Genomic DNA, 18,698 nt, shown 5'->3' with positions numbered 1-18,698 from the left:
ATCCGCTTCCTGCCTGCCTTTAATAAATCCGACTTGATCTGGGTGTACAAGTCTGGGTAGGATAGGGCAAAGTCTGTTGGCCAGTAATTTGGCGTACAGTTTGATGTCTGTGTTAATTAGTGAGATTGGCCTGTAGCTTTTACAGGAAATCTCGCAAGGCCCCGCTCGTTTTAGGATTATGGGCCACCTTCTCCCCATTATATAAGGATTCATAGAATGAACCGAACTCTTCAACTATTTTCATCGGGTTGGCTGAGGTGGACCCGGGTTTTAGGTGTATGGCTGGGATGTTATATTTCGACTGCCTGTCTTTGAGCATACGCGCCACCATTGTGTCCGATCTGTTTGCCTTTTAATAAAATTTCCTCTTTGACCAACTCAATGAATTCTCAGCTCTTGAGGTCAAAAGTAGGTTTAATTAAATTTTGGTGTCTTTGATTTCTTGTAGGGATTGGGGGTCTGGACTATTTTTGTGTTTTAAGGAGAGGGAGTGTAATTTAGATTGGAGTGTGACATTTTTGGCATCTCTTTCCCGTTTTCTTTTGGCCGTAAGATTAATTAGTGTGCCTCGTAGAGTTGCTTTATGAGCTTCCCACAATGTGAGGTGGGAGTTGACTGATCCTAGATTAAGATGGAAAAATTGTTTGATTTCATTACCAATGGCCTCACACATCGAGGGGATTTTTAGTATAGATTCATTGAGTTTCCAATTCGCTCCTGGTCTAATGGCTTGAATATTATTGCACCTTAGCTTGATCGGCGCATGGTCCGACCACCAAATATCGTGAATCCCAGCTAGGGAGACCATAAGAACCAGTTGGCAGGATACAAAAAGGTAATCTATTCTGCTGTATGAGCCATGAGGATGGGAGTAAACCGTGTAGTCTCTGTCCGTCGGGTGCAACTCTCTCCAAATGTCAGTTAATTGGTTAGCTTTGAGGCCCCGACGGAGAGAGAGCCCCGCTCTTCTGTTATCTGCACCCGTCCCTCCTGATCTGTCTATATGCGGTTGCATGACCATATTGAAGTCGCCCGCGAGCAGGACGGTCCCCTTAGCTGTGTGATTTAGAATCTTAAAGAAATGATCAAAGAAGGATGCGTCCTGCTCGCAAGGGGCATAGACCGATGCCAAGGTGACAAATTTGCCTCGGATTGTGCCTGTAATAATTACGTAACGGCCGTCCGTGTCTCTTTTGGTGGATTGTAGGATGAACGGGGTCTTATTTCTAATCAAAATGGCTACTCCTAATTTTTTGACGGAGGCTGAAGATAGGTAAACCTGGGAGAACTATCTATCTAGGAATTTGGGTGTATTTTGTCTACTAAAATGTGTCTCCTGTAGTATTAGGATATCTGCTTGTTTTCGTTTATAGTCTGAGAATGCTAGCTTCCTTTTTGTGGGATTGTTGAAACCCTTAATATTGTGGGATATCAATATTAAAGCCATAACTGAGAGTTTGTGTGTAGTTGCAACTTAATTTTCGACCACTCACCCAATGAGTCTTCATTTGGACTGCGCATGACATGACTGGACCCTGTACCAGAGCTAGAACCTCCTGTTCGCATTTCAGTTGGTCCCTCCAGCTGTGTGGAGAGGGGGGTGGGTGGCGGGGGTAGGGAGGCAAGACAGAACACAGGAAAGTACAAAAGGAAAAAAACTTATATTAAACCAAAGAAACAGAACACGTATAAAAACACAAAAAACCAAAATAAAATAAGAGCCCGACTCGGGGGCCCCCGAGTGCGGCTCTTCTGCCCATGGGGGAATGTAGCTGCCCCAGTGATCTTATTCTGCCGGGGGCTGCCCTCCCTGGGACTTGAAAGCGATCCCTTCTCTTCAGGGACCGACAAGAGAAACACATGTGTGCCGAAATGGGGAATCCCACCGGCGCCTGTTTGTATATCTGTACAGCAGCGATCTTTCTGCTTGGCTAGAGGTTGGGAACTATAACGAGGATCAGAACAAAAGCAACGTTAGCAAACTTCCCCCCCAAACTTGAACGCAACTCTTGGGGGTAACGTTATAAACCATGTAAACTATCTAAACGATTAACAGATGTAGTGAGAACAACCTTTACCCTGGCTGGGAATTTGCAGTAACCCTCCCCTATGTTTAATGTCTCCCTCCCTTACATCAATTGCCCTTAGGGTGCTGCTGGTAAGGATCTATAGTAGGTGATTTAATCCTTGCTATTATAATCCTCTTTTTATCTTCCTTCCCTTATCCAGCTCTTCCCCTCCTTGCCCCCCGCTCTTCCCCTCCTTGCCCTCCACTCTTCCCCTCCTCCTCTTCCCCTACGCCCTCCTCCCCCCCTCTTCATCCCCATGTTCTTCCCCCCCCTCTTCATCCCCCATGTCCTTCCCCCCCCTCTTCATCCCCCATGTCCCCCCCCCCCATGGTTTTATTACTATTGTCTCATTTTTTTGCAATTTGGTTAATGCAGATTTTTCTTCTACAGTTAGATTATCTTTTTTAATTTTAAAAGAGCGACTCTCAGTTTCTAAATCTCCCATTACCATTTCAGCAAAAGTATTGACGAAAGGCCCACATGCATATTTAGGATAAAATTATGACTTTTTCGTAAAAGGTGTCGTACTGTACCTATAGTTGGTATTGTTACCGGTGTGTTCAAAGGAACTCTATTAGTAAGATTAAGCTGACTGGTTATACCATCTTTCAGAAAATATTTTTAAGAGACAATTTGCTGATGTATTTGTGCATATCTATATGTAACTGAAAACTGTTAGGTCCACTGACCGAAGCAAAGGATAATCCATTGTCTAGGACTCTTTTTTCAGAATCTATTAGTTGATATTTACTTATATTGAAGATGTTCTCACTTAATGGCTTATGTGTCTGTGGTATTTTTCCTTTCTGGGTTCTACCACCCCTTTTTCCTCTGACTCGTTTTTTCGCTTCCTTGCACTTGACCCAGAGTCTATTCTGGAGGTTTTTTATATCTTGATGTTTCAATGGTGGTCTGCTCCTTTCCTGTCTCCAATCTAAAAAAGAGAACGTAGATTTGGATTCTTTTGAGGAGGCATGAAGGAGAAGGAAAGAACTTTGCAGAGCTCTCCCCCGGCAATCAGTGGGGAAGAGAGCGGGGCCTCAGTTTATGGGGGGGGAGGAGAGAGGGGGGACATTTGCTGCCCCAAAATGTTGCCGCATAATTGGAAATTCGCCTCTTGGTATGCACCTGACACAAAAAGTAAATGTAGGGGGAAAAGAGCTGCAGCCATGAGCTAACATGCCATGTATAAATAGTGCACTAGGAAGATATTCTGGTACTGTAAACTATTTCTAATGTCCATTTTATTTTCTCTCTATTTTATATTTAGCAAGTAACGTATATTTTAACACAAAACGACCTGCAGGTGTACTGTATGACACAGAGGCCGGGATTTAAGTCCAAGGCAGTTAACACCGGATTAGGGGGGGAATACCCTGCATAGTGACTCCGAGCCAAACTGAATAGTTTGTGTTGCTATTTATGTGTAGCACATTAATGTCAGCTTAAAGTGGCAGTGCACGTACATAACCTTGAAATACTATTACAAATATACAACATCCGTTTTTTCTTTCCATTTCAATCATCAGTATTAATGCTAAAATAAGAATGTATCTCTCATGCTTCATGCCATTGATTTATATGGGGAAAAAGATAGCCATCGTAATTTCAGTAAAAAGTATGATTTTGGAGACCGATATCTCAAGATTGCAACATCAGAAAAATAAAAGGAAAATATCACAATTTAAAGCACAATGATCTCTGTTACATGGCTCTACTGACAAAAAAGATGTAAATAAATAGATAGGTACGCAGGACAATTAAGCGACGTGTGTCAATTTAATGCATCTATTGCATCCCATATCCACACCCCATACATCTCATACAAATGCTCGGTAGAGAAGCTGAATGGTTCATTTTAGTCAATTTGTCACTCCAATGATATTTATAAATATAGAGTACTGGAAGATCTCCCGTGGGGGACGCGATGTAACGGTGCACGGCCTGAGACGAAAAATATTGATAAAGCGCACAATTGCGAAAAATGCGTTAAAGGTTCCTGCATCTCTATTTTAAATGTTGCTGAGAGCCAAAGAAATATTTTTCATTGCCATCCGGCGCCCATTGTTTTTCATCTCCGGCAATGCACTGCTACATCCCGTCCCCCACGGGAGATCTTACGGTACTCTACACGCGAGCAGGGAGCACGCCAAACCGGACTCTTTAACAACAAGGTTGTGAGTAATATTTGAATACTCATCTACTCAAGGACTCTTTTTCTATCTTGCATTGATGGTCTAGCTCCAGGAGAAATATATTGCTATACCTTAAGGGGGTCTATTGCACCCACCCTCGTGGGACTGCAGGCATCTCCTGTACAGCTATCCTCTGGATCATATTATGACTTTCTAAAACGTTTATTATCTTTATGGAAATAACTTCAAATTCGGACTCACCCAGATATTGCCTTAATTGTTTAACTTAACATATATTAACACACTTGTTCTTCTGATCACTGAATTAGGAATGGCTGTTTTTTTTTTTTTTGTATATTTATAAAGGTAGTGTTTTTTTTTTATTTTTCAGAGTGATCATTCTGGACCAAGCTGAGCCTCCATTATGACGTCACTTTACTGTCCTCTTCTCACATGCTCGAGTCTTTTATTCGTTCATTTGTCTTTGTTAAGTTGACTGTTCTCAACCATTTTGTGATGATGTGTTCCTTGGCCTTTTATATTCCTTTTATCATAGTGAGTACTGTCAGGGCCGCCAACAGAATTTTGGGGTCCCAGGACAAACTTGAAGAATGGGGCCCCTGCAAATGTTCCGACAATCTACTTTGTCCCGTCATGTCTCCTTTTCCCCCCTAGTGTTTTTCTCTTTCCTTTTCCCCCCTAGTGTCTTTCTCTTTCCTTTTCCCCCTAGTGCCTCTCTCACACCCTTTGTCACTCCATCCTTTCCCGTTCTGAGTCTGTTCCTCCGTCCTCTCATGTACTGTATTTCTCTTCTTTCTCCCGTATGTCTCTCACTCCCCCCCAGCATGTTTTTCTCTTCCCTCTTTTTATTCTTTCCTTCCACTAATGTGTTTGTCAATTTTGTTTCACCCTTATCTATTTCTTTCCTCTAATGTCTTTCTCTTCCCCCATTGGTTCTCTTATTTTTCTCCTTCTTGTAATTCTCTTTAACCTTCAAGTTCTCTTTCTCCTACCACCACCGCAGCATGTTTTTGTCCTCCATCCAGCATGTCTTTCTCTCTCATCCCCACCAGCATGTCTCTCTCCCCTCCCCTGCATGTCTCTCTTCACTTCTCTGCCTACATGTCTTTCTCTCCTCCCCCCACATGTCTCTCCCCCCAGTATGTATCTCTCTCCTCTCTCTACTCCCCAGCATGTCTTTCTCTCTCCTCCCCCCACAGAATGTCTCTCTTCTCTCTCCCCCCCCCCAGCATCCCCCTCACTCTTCTCCCCCTGCATGCGTTTCTCCCCCAGCATGTTCTTCTTACACTGTACATCTCATTATTTCTCTCTGTTCTCCCCTCATGTATTTACCTTAAATGCCCGCATGTCATTTTTCTTCCCTCTTCTCTTTTCTCACACGACATTGTCTTTATTTATTCCCTATGTATTATCCCCTTTATGCCATCCTTTTTCTAACAATCTGATGCATTTGTTCCCAGCTTCTTTTTCACTTTTCCTTCCCCTTTCTCACTCTTTCCCCCTCATGTCTCTCTTTTCTCCCTCTCATGTATTTCTCTCTTGTACTTTATTTTCTCTGTTGTTTCTCTTTTCCTTTAAGTATTCTTCCTTTTAATGTCTGTTTTTTACCCCCATAAGTTAACCCTTCTCCTTTCTCAACCTCTCTCTCAGGCTTCAGTTCCAGCTGCTCTATTGGAGGCCCTGCCCCCTTGACCTAGGCCCCACCCACCTATGGAGGCTCAGCAGAGGAAGGGATTTCCCCTCTGCTTGCTTCCTGTGTCTCAGGGGCCCCTACATAGAATTAATGTGAGGGTATGGGGCTAGGCCCCCATAAACATACACCTCCGCAGCAGTCCTGGCTGTTCCCCCCTGTCGGCGGTCCTGAGTACTGTACAAACTCATTGCCTGACATGACACAAAATGACTTGCGTTGGCAAAACGTGATCGTTTTATGATGTGATTTGAATAGCTATAGAGCTTTTAATTACAGGGCTCACACAATTATTGCCACAGAATGGTCAGGGGTGAAGGGTTAAGTTATAAGGTACCAGACTTTGTAGATTATATTTTTTATTTTCTCATAAAAAAATGTTTTATGTAGTTCAAAGTTCTAGTAGCTGTATTTGTCCTGCAGAAGACTAGATTTGTTGTAGGCTGTAATACATTTTAGCAGATCAACATTATTCTTCATTGATTAAATTTAAAGTTATTGAAAACCTCAAAGGTTTTTCTTTATGAGCACTGTGTCAATGTGAAGAACTTGAATTTTGCTCTGCTAAAAGTTATCACACTCTACGTGTCCTCTGTATTTTTTTTCATTAATGACTTTATAGATGTTGCCTGTTTGAAATGTTACTTCTTGCAAAAAATAAAAGTTATGGTTTTCTACTACTGAGGGTTTTATTATCAAGATATTTAGGATGGCGGTTTTTAAACTGTTTCTTTACTGACATTTATCATTTTGGACTTCAAAGTTATTATTATTATATTTTTTTTTAAATATACCATCATACAAGCATGTGTTCCTAGGGAGAGGAGAAGCTATGTGAGTAAAGACACTGACTCTATAAGCAATGACACTGAATTTGAATCAGGGGCAGTTGGTTCAATTCCTGAATACAAAATAGGGAAGTTCCCAGCACTCAATGAGGACACAACGAAAAAATGTTGGAATAAGCCAAATCAAGTTTAATGTCGTGAAATATGTGGAAACATGAGCACACTGAAATTCATGAATAGGTGAAATCAATACCAAAAAAATTACTAAAAGGAATATAATATGAGAAAAGGGAGGAAAGCAGGGTAAGGGAAGGGAATGAGGGGTACAGGGAAATAAGGGGGGCAACATTTCGGGGTGTGAGCCTTTTCTTACGGCCCGTTCCCAGGGATCCTAAAAGATCAGTTGTACTCCCCTTAAATTCAGAGATAAAAATCCTCCCTAATGGTAGGGAAATGCGTAATCCCTTCACACTATAGTCAACATAAGGCAAAAACACCCAAATTTGCTATCTGACTCAACTCACCTTAACAGGTAAATGTAGCACAATCCTAACAGTCCAAGGAAAATGGCTGTTAAAGCCACCCAACACAGACTGAAAGTCCACCAGCCAGACTTTTAAAGTCACAATATGAATGGTGAGGACAATTCTAAGCCAAAGCTTTACAGAAAAGTAATAACGTTACGTCCGGCAAACAGATCCCCCCCCCCCCCCTCTTATCCCGTAATGGCGCCTGGTTTGTTGCTGTAGAGCAGGGGTGCACAAACTTTTATAGGCAGGCACAGTGGTTGCAGAGCCCTCACTCTCTTCCCCCAGGCATGTAAATTAAATGCCCGAGGAGACACAAGGCCTTTGCCACTTCCCGTACTAGCTCTCAGCCGGCTCTTCAGTGACACGTTGCCATGACAACGCGGCGTCAAATGGCAACGCTCACATGACGTGATGTCAAATGACACGTGAAGCCCGAGAGCAGGTAAGGAGGGGGTGGTGCAGGCATGGGGGAGCACAGACGGTCGCGAACTGAAAAGTTTGCGCACTCCTGCTGTAGAGCGCGCGCTTCTGACATTAGCTGGTGGGTGAGTTTACACTCTCCTTCGGGTGCCTACGTCACTATGGGGCGGACACTGCCCACCGGATAGGCCGATTGGTCCGTACACCTGTCAAGGCTAGGTCAGACGCCGCTACGTGAGCCGCAAGGGTTGTTTGTATATTGTTGTCATGGTGCTGGGAGGCCCAGATAGAACATAGCGAGTGATGTCACTGGTCACCTGATGTAGCACGGAACTGTGTTATTCATGTAGGCAGAGAGTGTACATCGATATTCAGGCTTGGAAACACTAGTTTTGTGCAAAACAAATAGGATAGACAGCACTCAATAAATGCATATAAAAGGAACAAGCGCAGGGTGCCCATGGAACACAGGGGGGCCCCAATTCCCCCCAGAGACAATAGTGAATATAAACTAAAGTGCCAGCACTCACTGACTATAGAATAATGGATCAAACAAGGTAAATGCCAAAAAGGTAAATAATTTAATATCAGCACAAGACCATATAACTAAACTTGGAGTGATGTGGCACGAGTGGGTAAACAATAGACCCTACAACACAGGTGGTAAGGAACAAGGAACACAGGGATTGGGAGTGTGATAAACAATAGACAAGGACAGTGGAGGAGTAACAAAAGTAATGGGGGAGGGTAATCAGGGGGGCCCTATCACTCCCTATCCCTGTGTTTCTTGTCCCTTACCAACTGTGTTGTAGGGTCTATTGTTTACCCACTAGTGCCACATCACTCCAAGTTTTGTTATGTGGTCTTGTGCTGATATTACATTATTTACCTTGTTTGATCCATTATTTTATAGTCAGTGAGTGCTGGAACTTTAGTTTATATTTACTAGTTTTGTGCAGCATCAGTGATTTTACCCAGCAAAACATCAAGCCAGCAAGTTGTTGGTTGCCCTGATGCTCAGCCACCTGGCTGGGATCTTGAATCCATGTATAAACGATAAAATAAAAGATATCTAGTTAATACAGCAAAGGTCAATTCTGTCACATGTAAGTTGGTTAACTGTCTAAGGGGGAGTATCCTAAATCAGGTGGTTAGTAAAAATCAAATTTGATTACACAAGTCCTCATGTATATTGTGTAATGGGGCTGAGGTGGGGGATGTGAATACACCGACCTTAGACCACAAAGCCGGTTCTGGATTGCGCAGTTCGTAGTCATTCGTAGCAGGGTCAGGGTTGTAAAATGTAGAGTAATCCTTAGACAAGCCAGGGTCAGGGTTGGAGACGTCAGGGTAATCGATATCCAGGCAGAAGTTTGGCAACAAGGAATCAGGTACGCCACGCTTCAGCATAGCAGTCGTACTGCGGGAATGGCCTCTACGCGCGGAGCGGCCCATAACGAAGGCCTCTGCAAGGCAGGAATGCAGCAGACCTCAGCAAACAGGAAGCAGAAGGTTAGCGCTGGGAATCCACCGCTTCAGCACAGGAACCAGGACATGGCCTCTGCAATGGAGATATACAGCAGGCCCCAGGAACCAGCCCTCTGCAAGGAGAGAAGGCAACACGTAAGGCTGGGGATCCAGCGCTTCAGCACAGGTACCAGGAAGCAGACCTCTGCCAGGGGTGAATGCAGGAGGTCTCAGGAACAGGATAAGTAGACACTGGGGATCCCGTAACTTCAGCACAGGAAGCAGACCTCTGCAGCAGGTCCCAGGAACAAGGCCAAGGCGGAAGTGTGTAGCAAACACTTTTACATCCAAGTAAACTTGGATTATGCTAGGCAAGGAGTCAGAGAAAGAGGCCAGTATAAGAAAGGCAGATAGCCAATCCCAAGACGGGTGTGGGAATTCTTCCAATGCCACAGCAGAGAGACAGAGCAGCATGATTGCAAACACAGGTGAAAGTACTTGCAATAGTAAGGGGAGGTTTGTTTGAGAGCACATCAGCTCTGCAAGAGTGAGCTCCCGCCAAACTCAGGAACGGATTCCTCACAGTACCCCCCCACCCCCCCCCCCCACCTCTAGACGAGGCCTCCGGACGAGCAGAATCAATCAGGGATCTGGGTGACATAGAATTGTTTCTGAAATGTCTTAGGATGGTAGTGGGCCCAAATTCCAGCAGTTCATTGGCGAGTACCATCTTAAAACATGAAAACGGTGGTATTGCAATTCTAGAGGTGCAGAAAGCGTCACAGAATGATTTGGAAATCCAGAGCTGTGCAAGAACAGGAGAGTCCAGAGCAGGAACATCCGAGTGGCACAAGTCAGGTGCCCAGTATTCAGCACTAGTCCCAGTGTACAAGAGAAAACAGAGTGATTGTTGGTCGGTTGTAGCAGCGAAACATTCTGGAAGAGCAATAGTCTTGCTCAAATACGCAGGTAGGTGTTTGTGAGAATCCTTTACTCCAAAAGAAATCCGATCACTGAGTAGTGAGGGTAGAGGGTGGGAGGGTGCACTGAAAGATACTGATACAGTTCTCTTGTTAAAGTCCAGGCCCATTATCCCTAGCAAATTGAGTGTGACGGTTTGAGTGTTTGCATAGTTTCCTGGCATGATACTGGCAAACGATAAGAGGCCAGCATCCCTGGGCCTATGAGGTTTGGGAAACATCAGGTCCGAAGTCTGGACATCCGCAGAGGATGCCATAGACACCGAAGAACAAGCAGAGAGAAGCATGCCTGTGCCCACAGTGGAAGCACAAGAAGCAGGGATAGACACCTCAGGGAAGACAAGGAAGTTCAAAGGGGACATTTCAGTCTTTGATGATGACAACAAGAAGTCCAGAGGGGACACATCCGGCACCACGCAGGAGTCCGCGGATATTGAAGCTGTTTGTAAAGTGAGAGAACTTGGGTCAATACAGATCTTAACCAGTAGCGCAGGAGGCTGGGTGAGCGGAAAAATTGACTTGGAAAAAAAAAAATCTTGGAGTTAGAACTGGCTACTTACACCACTGAAGGAGAATCAGGAAACCATGAACTTGACTTAGGAGTGGAAGTCCCAAATTCAATGGCTTCAAGCAATACTATAGAGGAATAGGTGCAGACAAAATACGTTTTAAACACAGGGTCCTTCGAATCAGCAGATACAGTCGGTACTGCAGAAACCTCCTCGGGAGGTAACCCTGAGTTTGCGGCGGAGGGAGAGCAGTCAGTAGTGGGTACCCCAACAATTATGGAAGACTCAGTGGAGTATAACTTCATCTTGAACCCTGGACCCTTAAAATATGTAGGAACAACAGCTGCTACAGAAATTTCCATGAGCAATAACCTAGAGTTTGTAGTAACAGTCATGCAGTTGGTAGTGGATACCTCTAATACTGTGGAGAAGCTAGTGAGAAACAGTATTGTCTGAGGAGTGGGAATCCCAGATTCCGAGGTTGCATGAGGTACTATGGGGAAAATAGGGAGAGAGGAATTATGTTTTGCTGTGGTCATCCATAGATGGTTTTGGGGTCATCCATAGTTATAACAGGACCTGCAAAACAGTCAGTGAAGGAAATGTTTGTTCCGGAAATAGGTGTCTGCGAAGCCACAGTGGTCATACCAGGTACCGCACCGGAATAAAAAAAAAAGTTATACTGCTGCGCCAGCATTTATTTTAAAACTTTTCGGGGGCGTAGCGATTGCAACTTCTGAATTCCACGTGCAATAAATTGGGTATCCCCGAATTCATACCTCCCAGCACCTGCGGCTGATCGGCAGTTGATCTGTTTAATTATAATGGTTCGGATTTAATTGGGGGAAATTCTTCGCATATCCGCCAGGTGGCAGATATTCATGAATTGTAATTAATTCTAATGTGCTACAGTAATGTGTCTACTTGCAGGTGTTTAAAAAAAAAAAAACACAGTGGTCCATTGTGAATTGACCTTGTTACTGAAGTTACAATACTGTATCAATTTAGGTGTTTCATAATAAAAACTCAATGCACAGTGTCTTTTTAAAATAACTGTACTGGATTTCTCCTGTCCTGCAATGAGTACACCGCAGTATGTGTGCAAAAAGCCTGACATAACGTACGCTTATTTAATATTGTATTGTATGTCTTTATTTATGTAGCGCCAAAAGTGTACTCAGCGCTTCACAAAGAATACAGTACAGGGAATGATAATTATACAATAAGTGCAGCAAAATCAGACAATAGGAAAGGAAATCCCTGCCCCGAAGAGCTTACAATCTAAGAGGTTTAATGGGAAACTTACAGAGACAGTAGGTGAGGGAGTAAGTGCTGTAGATGGCAGTGCTTGGTCACAATGGGTGGTAGGAGTGACTGAGTGTGGGACAATAGCCATGAGTGCAGGCTATTGGGATACTTGATTTGTGGGGAGAGATTTAAGTGTGGTCAGTATTAAATGAGAACACCATTTAGAGGGGAAGAGATGGCAGGGAGGCATGAGTGAGATCAGGTGAGTATGTCTGGCTTTAGGCTATGGGGAGATCCTCAGCAGCGGGAAGGAGTAGATAGAGGGTGTGAATAGAGGATTTGTGTGGGTGTTTTTTGTTGCGGGTATAGAAGTTATTGGGAGGGAGGTGTATAAATAATGGTGCAGTGGGGAGAGGGGATGTTTGAGAGAACAGAGACATTCACAAAGGAGTGAGAAAACAGTAAATAGAAAAAGCAGTAAGGAGGGCATAGTAAGATGCAGGAGGAGAGACTTCCCAGGTAATGGAGGATAAAAAAGTGTACAAATAATCACAGATGTTAAAAGTGAATGTCTCACAGTGGCAAAGTTGTAATGCAGAGTCCAGATCTTCCTCCAATCTTCACCTCCAATTTCAACTCCAAAATTAACTCTTGCAGACACTTTAGATATGACACATCAGATGTGACTCTTTTGCTGTTACACAGCCAAGTTACACTGACTTGAGTACCCTAATCACATGCATTTGACTAACTCTTAAGGGATGGGTTTGCCTAATCAACTCAGACATACCAAATAGTTAGATTATCAATTCTCTCTCAATTGATAAGAGTCAGCTCACAGATACAGACACATATCTGTTGGAAGAAATTAATCAGAATATTAGTCCAGATATTCAGAATGCATCCATGATTAAAGATAAAGAAATAAAACATCCAGAGATGATTCACTCCAAAATTAACTCTTGCAGACACTTTAGATATGACACTTCAGAATGTGACTCTTTTGATGTATTATACCGTTACCATACCATACCATATGTGGTATCATACCGTTCCCACCTCAGTACTGGGGTCTAGCTTGGTCTGCGGGCATACAGGCGTGACATACAGTCCACCCCTGGGATGTCTGTCTGCGCCAACCATGGCGACCAGACTTTCAGAAAATTTGTGCCGGAGTCGTTGACCAGACTTGTCAACTGTTCCATCCGGCAAACAAACCAAATTCTGTTTCTGATTTTGGGTACAATTGGAATATCTGGTTGCTTCCACAATGCTGCGATCTCACATCTGGTGGCCGTGGCAAAATGTGTAATCAATTTATGCATTGCGTTCGAGAACCCCCGGACCCGCCTGCTCAAGAGGAACAGCCACGGGTCAAGATGGATCTCCACCCCAATCAGCCGCTGCAGCCACTCTTTAATTTCCGCCCAAATCGGAGCCACCTTCGTGCAGGACCACAGCATGTGGTGCAGGTCCGCTCTTTCTCCACACTACTTGGGGCAGAGCGGAGAATAGCCTCTGACAAATTTAGATAGTTTAGTTGGGGTGTAGTACCAGCGCATCAGGACTTTATATGCGTTCTCCTTTAACGTGGTACAGATAGAGCTTTTAGCTGCTGCCTGCAGGATCCTATCCCAGTCCTCGTCCTCTAGAGTCTCCCCTAAATCCGCTTCCCATTGTCTCGTATAGCTAAGTCTGGGATCATCTTCTGTTCCGGGGCAGATCACTTCCCTGTACATTCTAGAGGTTAGTCCCCTCGTGTCCGTTCCTCTTGAACACAGCTGCTCAAAATTTGTTCTCCGGGGCCAAATAGGGGCCTTGTTGTAGAAAGCCCTGATCTGTAGGTATCTAAATAATTCAGCGTTTGGAATACTTTTTTCCTCTTTTATATGAGCAAAGGTTTTGATTACCTTACTGCCTTCCAGATCGTTTAGTCGGAGATACCCTGCTTGAATCCATTTTGAGAAATTAGAGCTATCCAGGCCTGGAGCGAAGTCTGGATTACCCCATATGGGGGTTGTAGACGGACGTTCACAGAGGTACACAATTGGAGACTTTTATAAGGTGAAATTATAATAAGGCTTTATTGTGCCTTTTCCTTTTCATCAGGAAATCCATCCAAACACGGGGGGGGGGAACAAAGCTTCTATTCACTTGGGAGTATTTCTAGTGAAACACTATGCAATTAATTCACATCTCCCTTAGTCAAGCATTTCTCCCAGCCCCAAACACATAGCATGAAATAAGCAGATATAAGAAGTCTCTTAAGATTGAAAGTATTATCTGTTTCTTGGAGGGAAAATCTTCTCAGTTCCTGGTTCAGCTCCCTTCCCTCAGCTCAGGATGTGTCAGCTTCAGGTTTAGTAGTTTTCCCTGTGTCTTGAAATCAGCTCTGCTGTGTCTTCTGGCAGAGCTCAAGACATGGTAAGCTCCAGAGATCTGTGTTCTCTTGGTCAGTCTCTCCTGGGAGACTCAAGAACCCCTGCTCTGTCTCCAAAGGTCAGCTCACAAGTTAGCTAAGGAGTCACTTCCTGTCTCAACAGACAGGCTTTTGTAAGCAATCTAAATCAGGCAGGTGGTGTTTATTAATTGACTACCAGCAGTTAACCACCACACTGCTAGATGAAAGGCACATTACTTGAACAGGGATTGCTCCCCTGTTACAGGGGTCATCAAGGAGTTTTGCGTTGTGAGAGAACTTCTAAATTTGGTGGCCTCCCAGACCCTCAGGGAACTCAGCATGGCCTGCAGAGGTGTTCGCATCCTAGACCGGCTAATCTTGGGCAGCAAAATCAGGTTTTTCAGCTCTACAGGTGCGCAACACTCTCTCCAGTGCCACCCATCTCCGGAGAGTTGGGTCAGTGTGCCACTGTAGAATCTGCGTTAATTGAGCTGCTTCGTAGTAGGCGAGCAAACAAGGCACCCCCAGCCCTCCTCTCGAGGTCGGCCTCCTCAAGATATCTTTTCTAATTCTGGGGCCTTTTTTATTCCAGATAAACATCGTTATTGCGGACTGTAGCGAGAGGATCTCATCTTTTGGCAGGGGGATCGGGAGGGCCTGGAAAAGGTATAGCACCCGTGGAAGGAGATTCATTTTTACGCTATGAATTTTGCCTATCCAGGAGATGCCACACTCCGCCCATCTCCTGAGATCCTCCCTTAGAGTCTTAAATAACCTGGGATAATTTGCCTTATACAAGGCTTTGTAGTCCTTGGTTATATATACCCCTAGGTATTTGATCGTGGAGGGCTGCAATTTAAAGTTAAAATTTAGTCCAATTAGTTTTTCCACTGGTTTAGGTAAATTTAGGTTGAGGGCTTCCGATTTGGCCTGATTAATTTTGAACCCCGAAATTTGGTTGAATTTCCCTAGAATTGAGAACACATTGGGCAGAGAGGTAAGAGGCTGAGATAATGTCAGGATCACATCATCCGCGTACAGTGCCACTTTATGTGACTGCTCTTTTAATGGTATTCCCGAAATATCCGGGTTAATCCTCAGATGTGCCGCCAAGGGTTCTATACAGAGGGCGAACAACAAGGGGGACAACGGGCATCCCTGCCTCGTGCCACTGCGGATCTGGAATTGTTCCGATGGGAACCCCTGGTGTCGCACCCTTGCCGCTGGCCCCTCGTACAGTGCCATAATGGCTCCCAATAGGCATCCCTCAAAGCCAAATGCCTCTAGCGTCTCTCTAAGGTAGGGCCAGTCGATCCTATCGAAGGCTTTTTCCGCGTCCAGACTTAAAACCATTGACGGGATGTTTTGCTTTTGAGCCAGATCAATTAAATCAATTATTCGTCTGGTGTTATCTGCCGCTTGCCTTCCTCCTATGAACCCTACCTGATCTGGATGTATCAACTTGGGAAGAACGATACCCACTCTATTAGCTATAAACTTAGAGAAATTTTTTATGTCCGTATTGATTAATGAGATGGGCCGGTAGCTCTTACAGTCTGCCGGGTCCTTTCCAGGTTTATGGATCAGAGAGATCGATACCTGAAGCATTTGTGCTGGGAACGAGGCCCCTTGTAAAACCGAATTAAATAGTTTCAGCAAATGCGGGGCTAATATTTTCATATATTTTTTATAATAGAGGTTTGAGAAGCCATCTGGGCCGGGCGCCTTGGCTGGCTTAAGGGACTTTACAACTTCCGTTAACTCTTCTAAAGAGAAGTCTTCCTGTAACGCTTCTCTCTCCGTTCTGCACAGTGTTGGCAGGTTCGCCTCTTTTAAAAATTGTCCCTCGTTTTCTGATTGTGTATGACCTTACCCCCATCATAGAGCGATTCATAGTAGTTTTTAAATTCCGCTACGATCCGCTTAGGATTCAAGGTAAGTTCCCCCCCCTGCATGCAAATAGATTGAATGTGGTAGTTTGGTATTTTGTTTCTGAGTCTATTGGCTAGGAGGGTGTCCGGCTTGTTCGCCTTCTCAAAGAATCTACGCTTAGTCCAGCTCATCTTTTTCAGCCTGGGAAGCCAGTCGTAAATTTAACTGTCATTTAGTATCTAGAATTTGTTCCAGGGCAGCTTCGTTTTTGGAGCTTTTATGTTTTGCGGTGAGGGATGCCAATTTCTCCTGCAGTTCTTTGATCTGGCTCTCTTGTTCTCTTTTGCGTCTAGCAGCTAGCCACATAAGAGATCCTCTGAGGGTAGCCTTATGGGCCTCCCACAACGTGGCAGGTGATGACACACTACCCTCGTTCTCCGTAAAATACTCCTTGATCTTGTCTGCGATCTCTGATTCCAGTTTTGGGATTTTTAACAACAACTCGTTTAGTCTCCAGCCCGCTCCTGGTCTGTCTAGCAAATTTAGTGTACACCGCAGCTCTACAGGTGCGTGGTCTGACCACGAAATGTCGTGTATTCCCGAATGGGAGACCACTGGGACCAGTCTATTAGATACAAGAAAATAATCGATCCGGCTATAACGGTTATGGGGGTGGGAGTAAAATGTATAGTCCTTGGTCTGTGGGTGTTGTTCCCTCCAGATGTCCACTAGCTGGCAGTCACGAAGTCCTTGGGTGATGATTAGTACGTCCTGTCTGAGGGGGGGTTAGGTGCTGTACAACGGTCTAGCTTAGGGTTTAATGTCCTGTTCAGGTCTCCTGCCACAATCATCTGTCCCCTTGCCTCCTGCTGCAATCGCCGGAAGAAAAGGGAAAAAAATTCTGCTGTTGGCTCACACGGGGCATAAATTGAGACCAGTCTGAGGGATTGACCCTGTATGGACCCCACGAGTATAATGAATCTGCCCTCTGCGTCCACCACCTTTTTGTCTAGTTTGAACGGTATGCTATTATGGATAGCAATGGCCACCCCTCTCTTTTTTTCTTTTGCCGATGCTAGGTGTACCATGCTAAAATCTTTGTCTAGGAATTTTGGGAAGCTAGCTTTGGAAAAGTGGGTCTCTTGGAGAAAGAGAATGTCAACTTTGTGTCTTTTGTAATCTCTAAAGGCCATCTTACGTTTTGCGGGGCTGTTAAATCCTTTAACATTATGGGAGATGCACCTGATCTCTCTATTCATTGTGTTTGTCTCGAGGTGACTCTTTCTCAGTGCTCATCCCGTTTGTTCTGGTCTGCTGCAGCAGTGCGCTGTTCGTGGCTCCAGCATGTCCATTGTCGCCTCCTCCTGTTTTGGTCGCATTTGGGGAGAGGGGGGAGGGTGTAGGATGGCGGGGTGTGACACATAAGGGAAGAACAGAAGGGAACACAAAGGGAAAAACAACATGTAAATACATGCACAACAAAAACAATATGTTCTCCGCTCCAGGACCGCCTCGTCCTGTAGCAAAGTCCAACGCCTTTGGGGTGTTGATTCCTGTGGCCTCCGGACCACTTCCCTCTTTCACCCCCCAAAGGACTTTGACAGGATCCAGGGGGACCCACCTCCCCTGACCCCGTCTGCAGCGCATGCCGACCTCGAGGTATGAAGCTCCCTCCTCACCCCGTACCCGCGCTCTCTGTAAACCCCATTTAACTGTATGTACCTTTAAACTAAACCTTAGTTGCCTTAAATTGCCTGCCTGAGCTCCAACCTGGGCTTCTACGGAACTCGACTTGCCCCCCTAGCGTGCCTCCCGGATGGCCACTCTCTGACCCCGTCTCTATCTGCCTTTGTGCTTCTCTCTTGCCCTCCCGCCTCCCCACCGTCCCCCACCTTGTACCTTCTCTCTCCTAGCTGCTCTTCTTCTCTGTCGCTTCTTGTCCTACTTTCTTCTACCTCTTCCCCTCCCTGATCTTTCCTAATTGATAAACCCCACTACCTCCAACCGCCGGGCAGCCCTTTGTCTGTCCCTATCCCCCCCTTGTACCCTGCGGCCTTCTATCCCCCTCCTTCTGCTTTTCCGCCCATGTCGCACTGTCCGGCGCCGGTCTGGGGTCCTGCGCGGGGATTGCCTCCTTCCAATGACCCTTGCCGGTGCACCCCTGCCTGCTTCTGATGTCTTCTGCCCCACTCAAGATGGCGTCGATCCGTACGGCGCCAGATGATGACGACTTCCGGGTTCCGGTGGCCGCCATTTTGGATTGTTTGTTGCCTCGTGTAGGACGGAGCGCGCTCTCTCCTCCCACCCTTTCACCTCTTCCTGGTTCTGCGCTTCACGCTAGATCTCAAGGAGTGCCATTTCGCCCGCCATCTTCCTGCAACCTCCTGGATCTGCATCAAAGGTAAATTTTTCTCTTGTACTTATCAGGAACTGCCGCGAGCTGTGCAATGTGATGGGGAGGGTATTTGAACATCGACCGGGAGCTTCCAGGTTTCCCTTACGACGGGGCCTAACGGCTGCTATGCTTTCCCGTGACGCACAGGCCGGCAACCCAACTTGGCACTTTAA

At 45.2% G+C, this 18,698-nt stretch overlaps 1 protein-coding gene across 5 annotated transcripts in view; it reads left to right on the top strand.

Moving 5' to 3' along the window:
- TEX14 (testis expressed 14, intercellular bridge forming factor) overlaps positions 1-18,698 on the top strand; it is a 541,240-nt gene that overhangs the window by 417,561 nt on the left and 104,981 nt on the right. The window contains exon 29 of one of the 5 annotated variants that reach the window (XM_075589776.1): positions 4,596-6,592. The exons of the other annotated variants lie outside the window; for them this stretch is intronic. Within the exon in view, the coding sequence (XP_075445891.1) occupies positions 4,596-4,632 (37 nt within the window). The 3' untranslated portion in view covers positions 4,633-6,592. Of the gene's footprint in view, positions 1-4,595; positions 6,593-18,698 lie in introns of those variants that run through there. 5 annotated transcript variants of the gene reach the window in all.

The sequence above is a fragment of the Ascaphus truei genome, chromosome 3, assembly GCF_040206685.1.
Source record: "Ascaphus truei isolate aAscTru1 chromosome 3, aAscTru1.hap1, whole genome shotgun sequence".
Taxonomy (NCBI): Eukaryota; Metazoa; Chordata; class Amphibia; order Anura; family Ascaphidae; genus Ascaphus; species Ascaphus truei.
The sequence above is the reverse complement of the archived record's forward strand: the minus strand, read 5'-3'. Positions and strand labels throughout refer to the sequence as shown.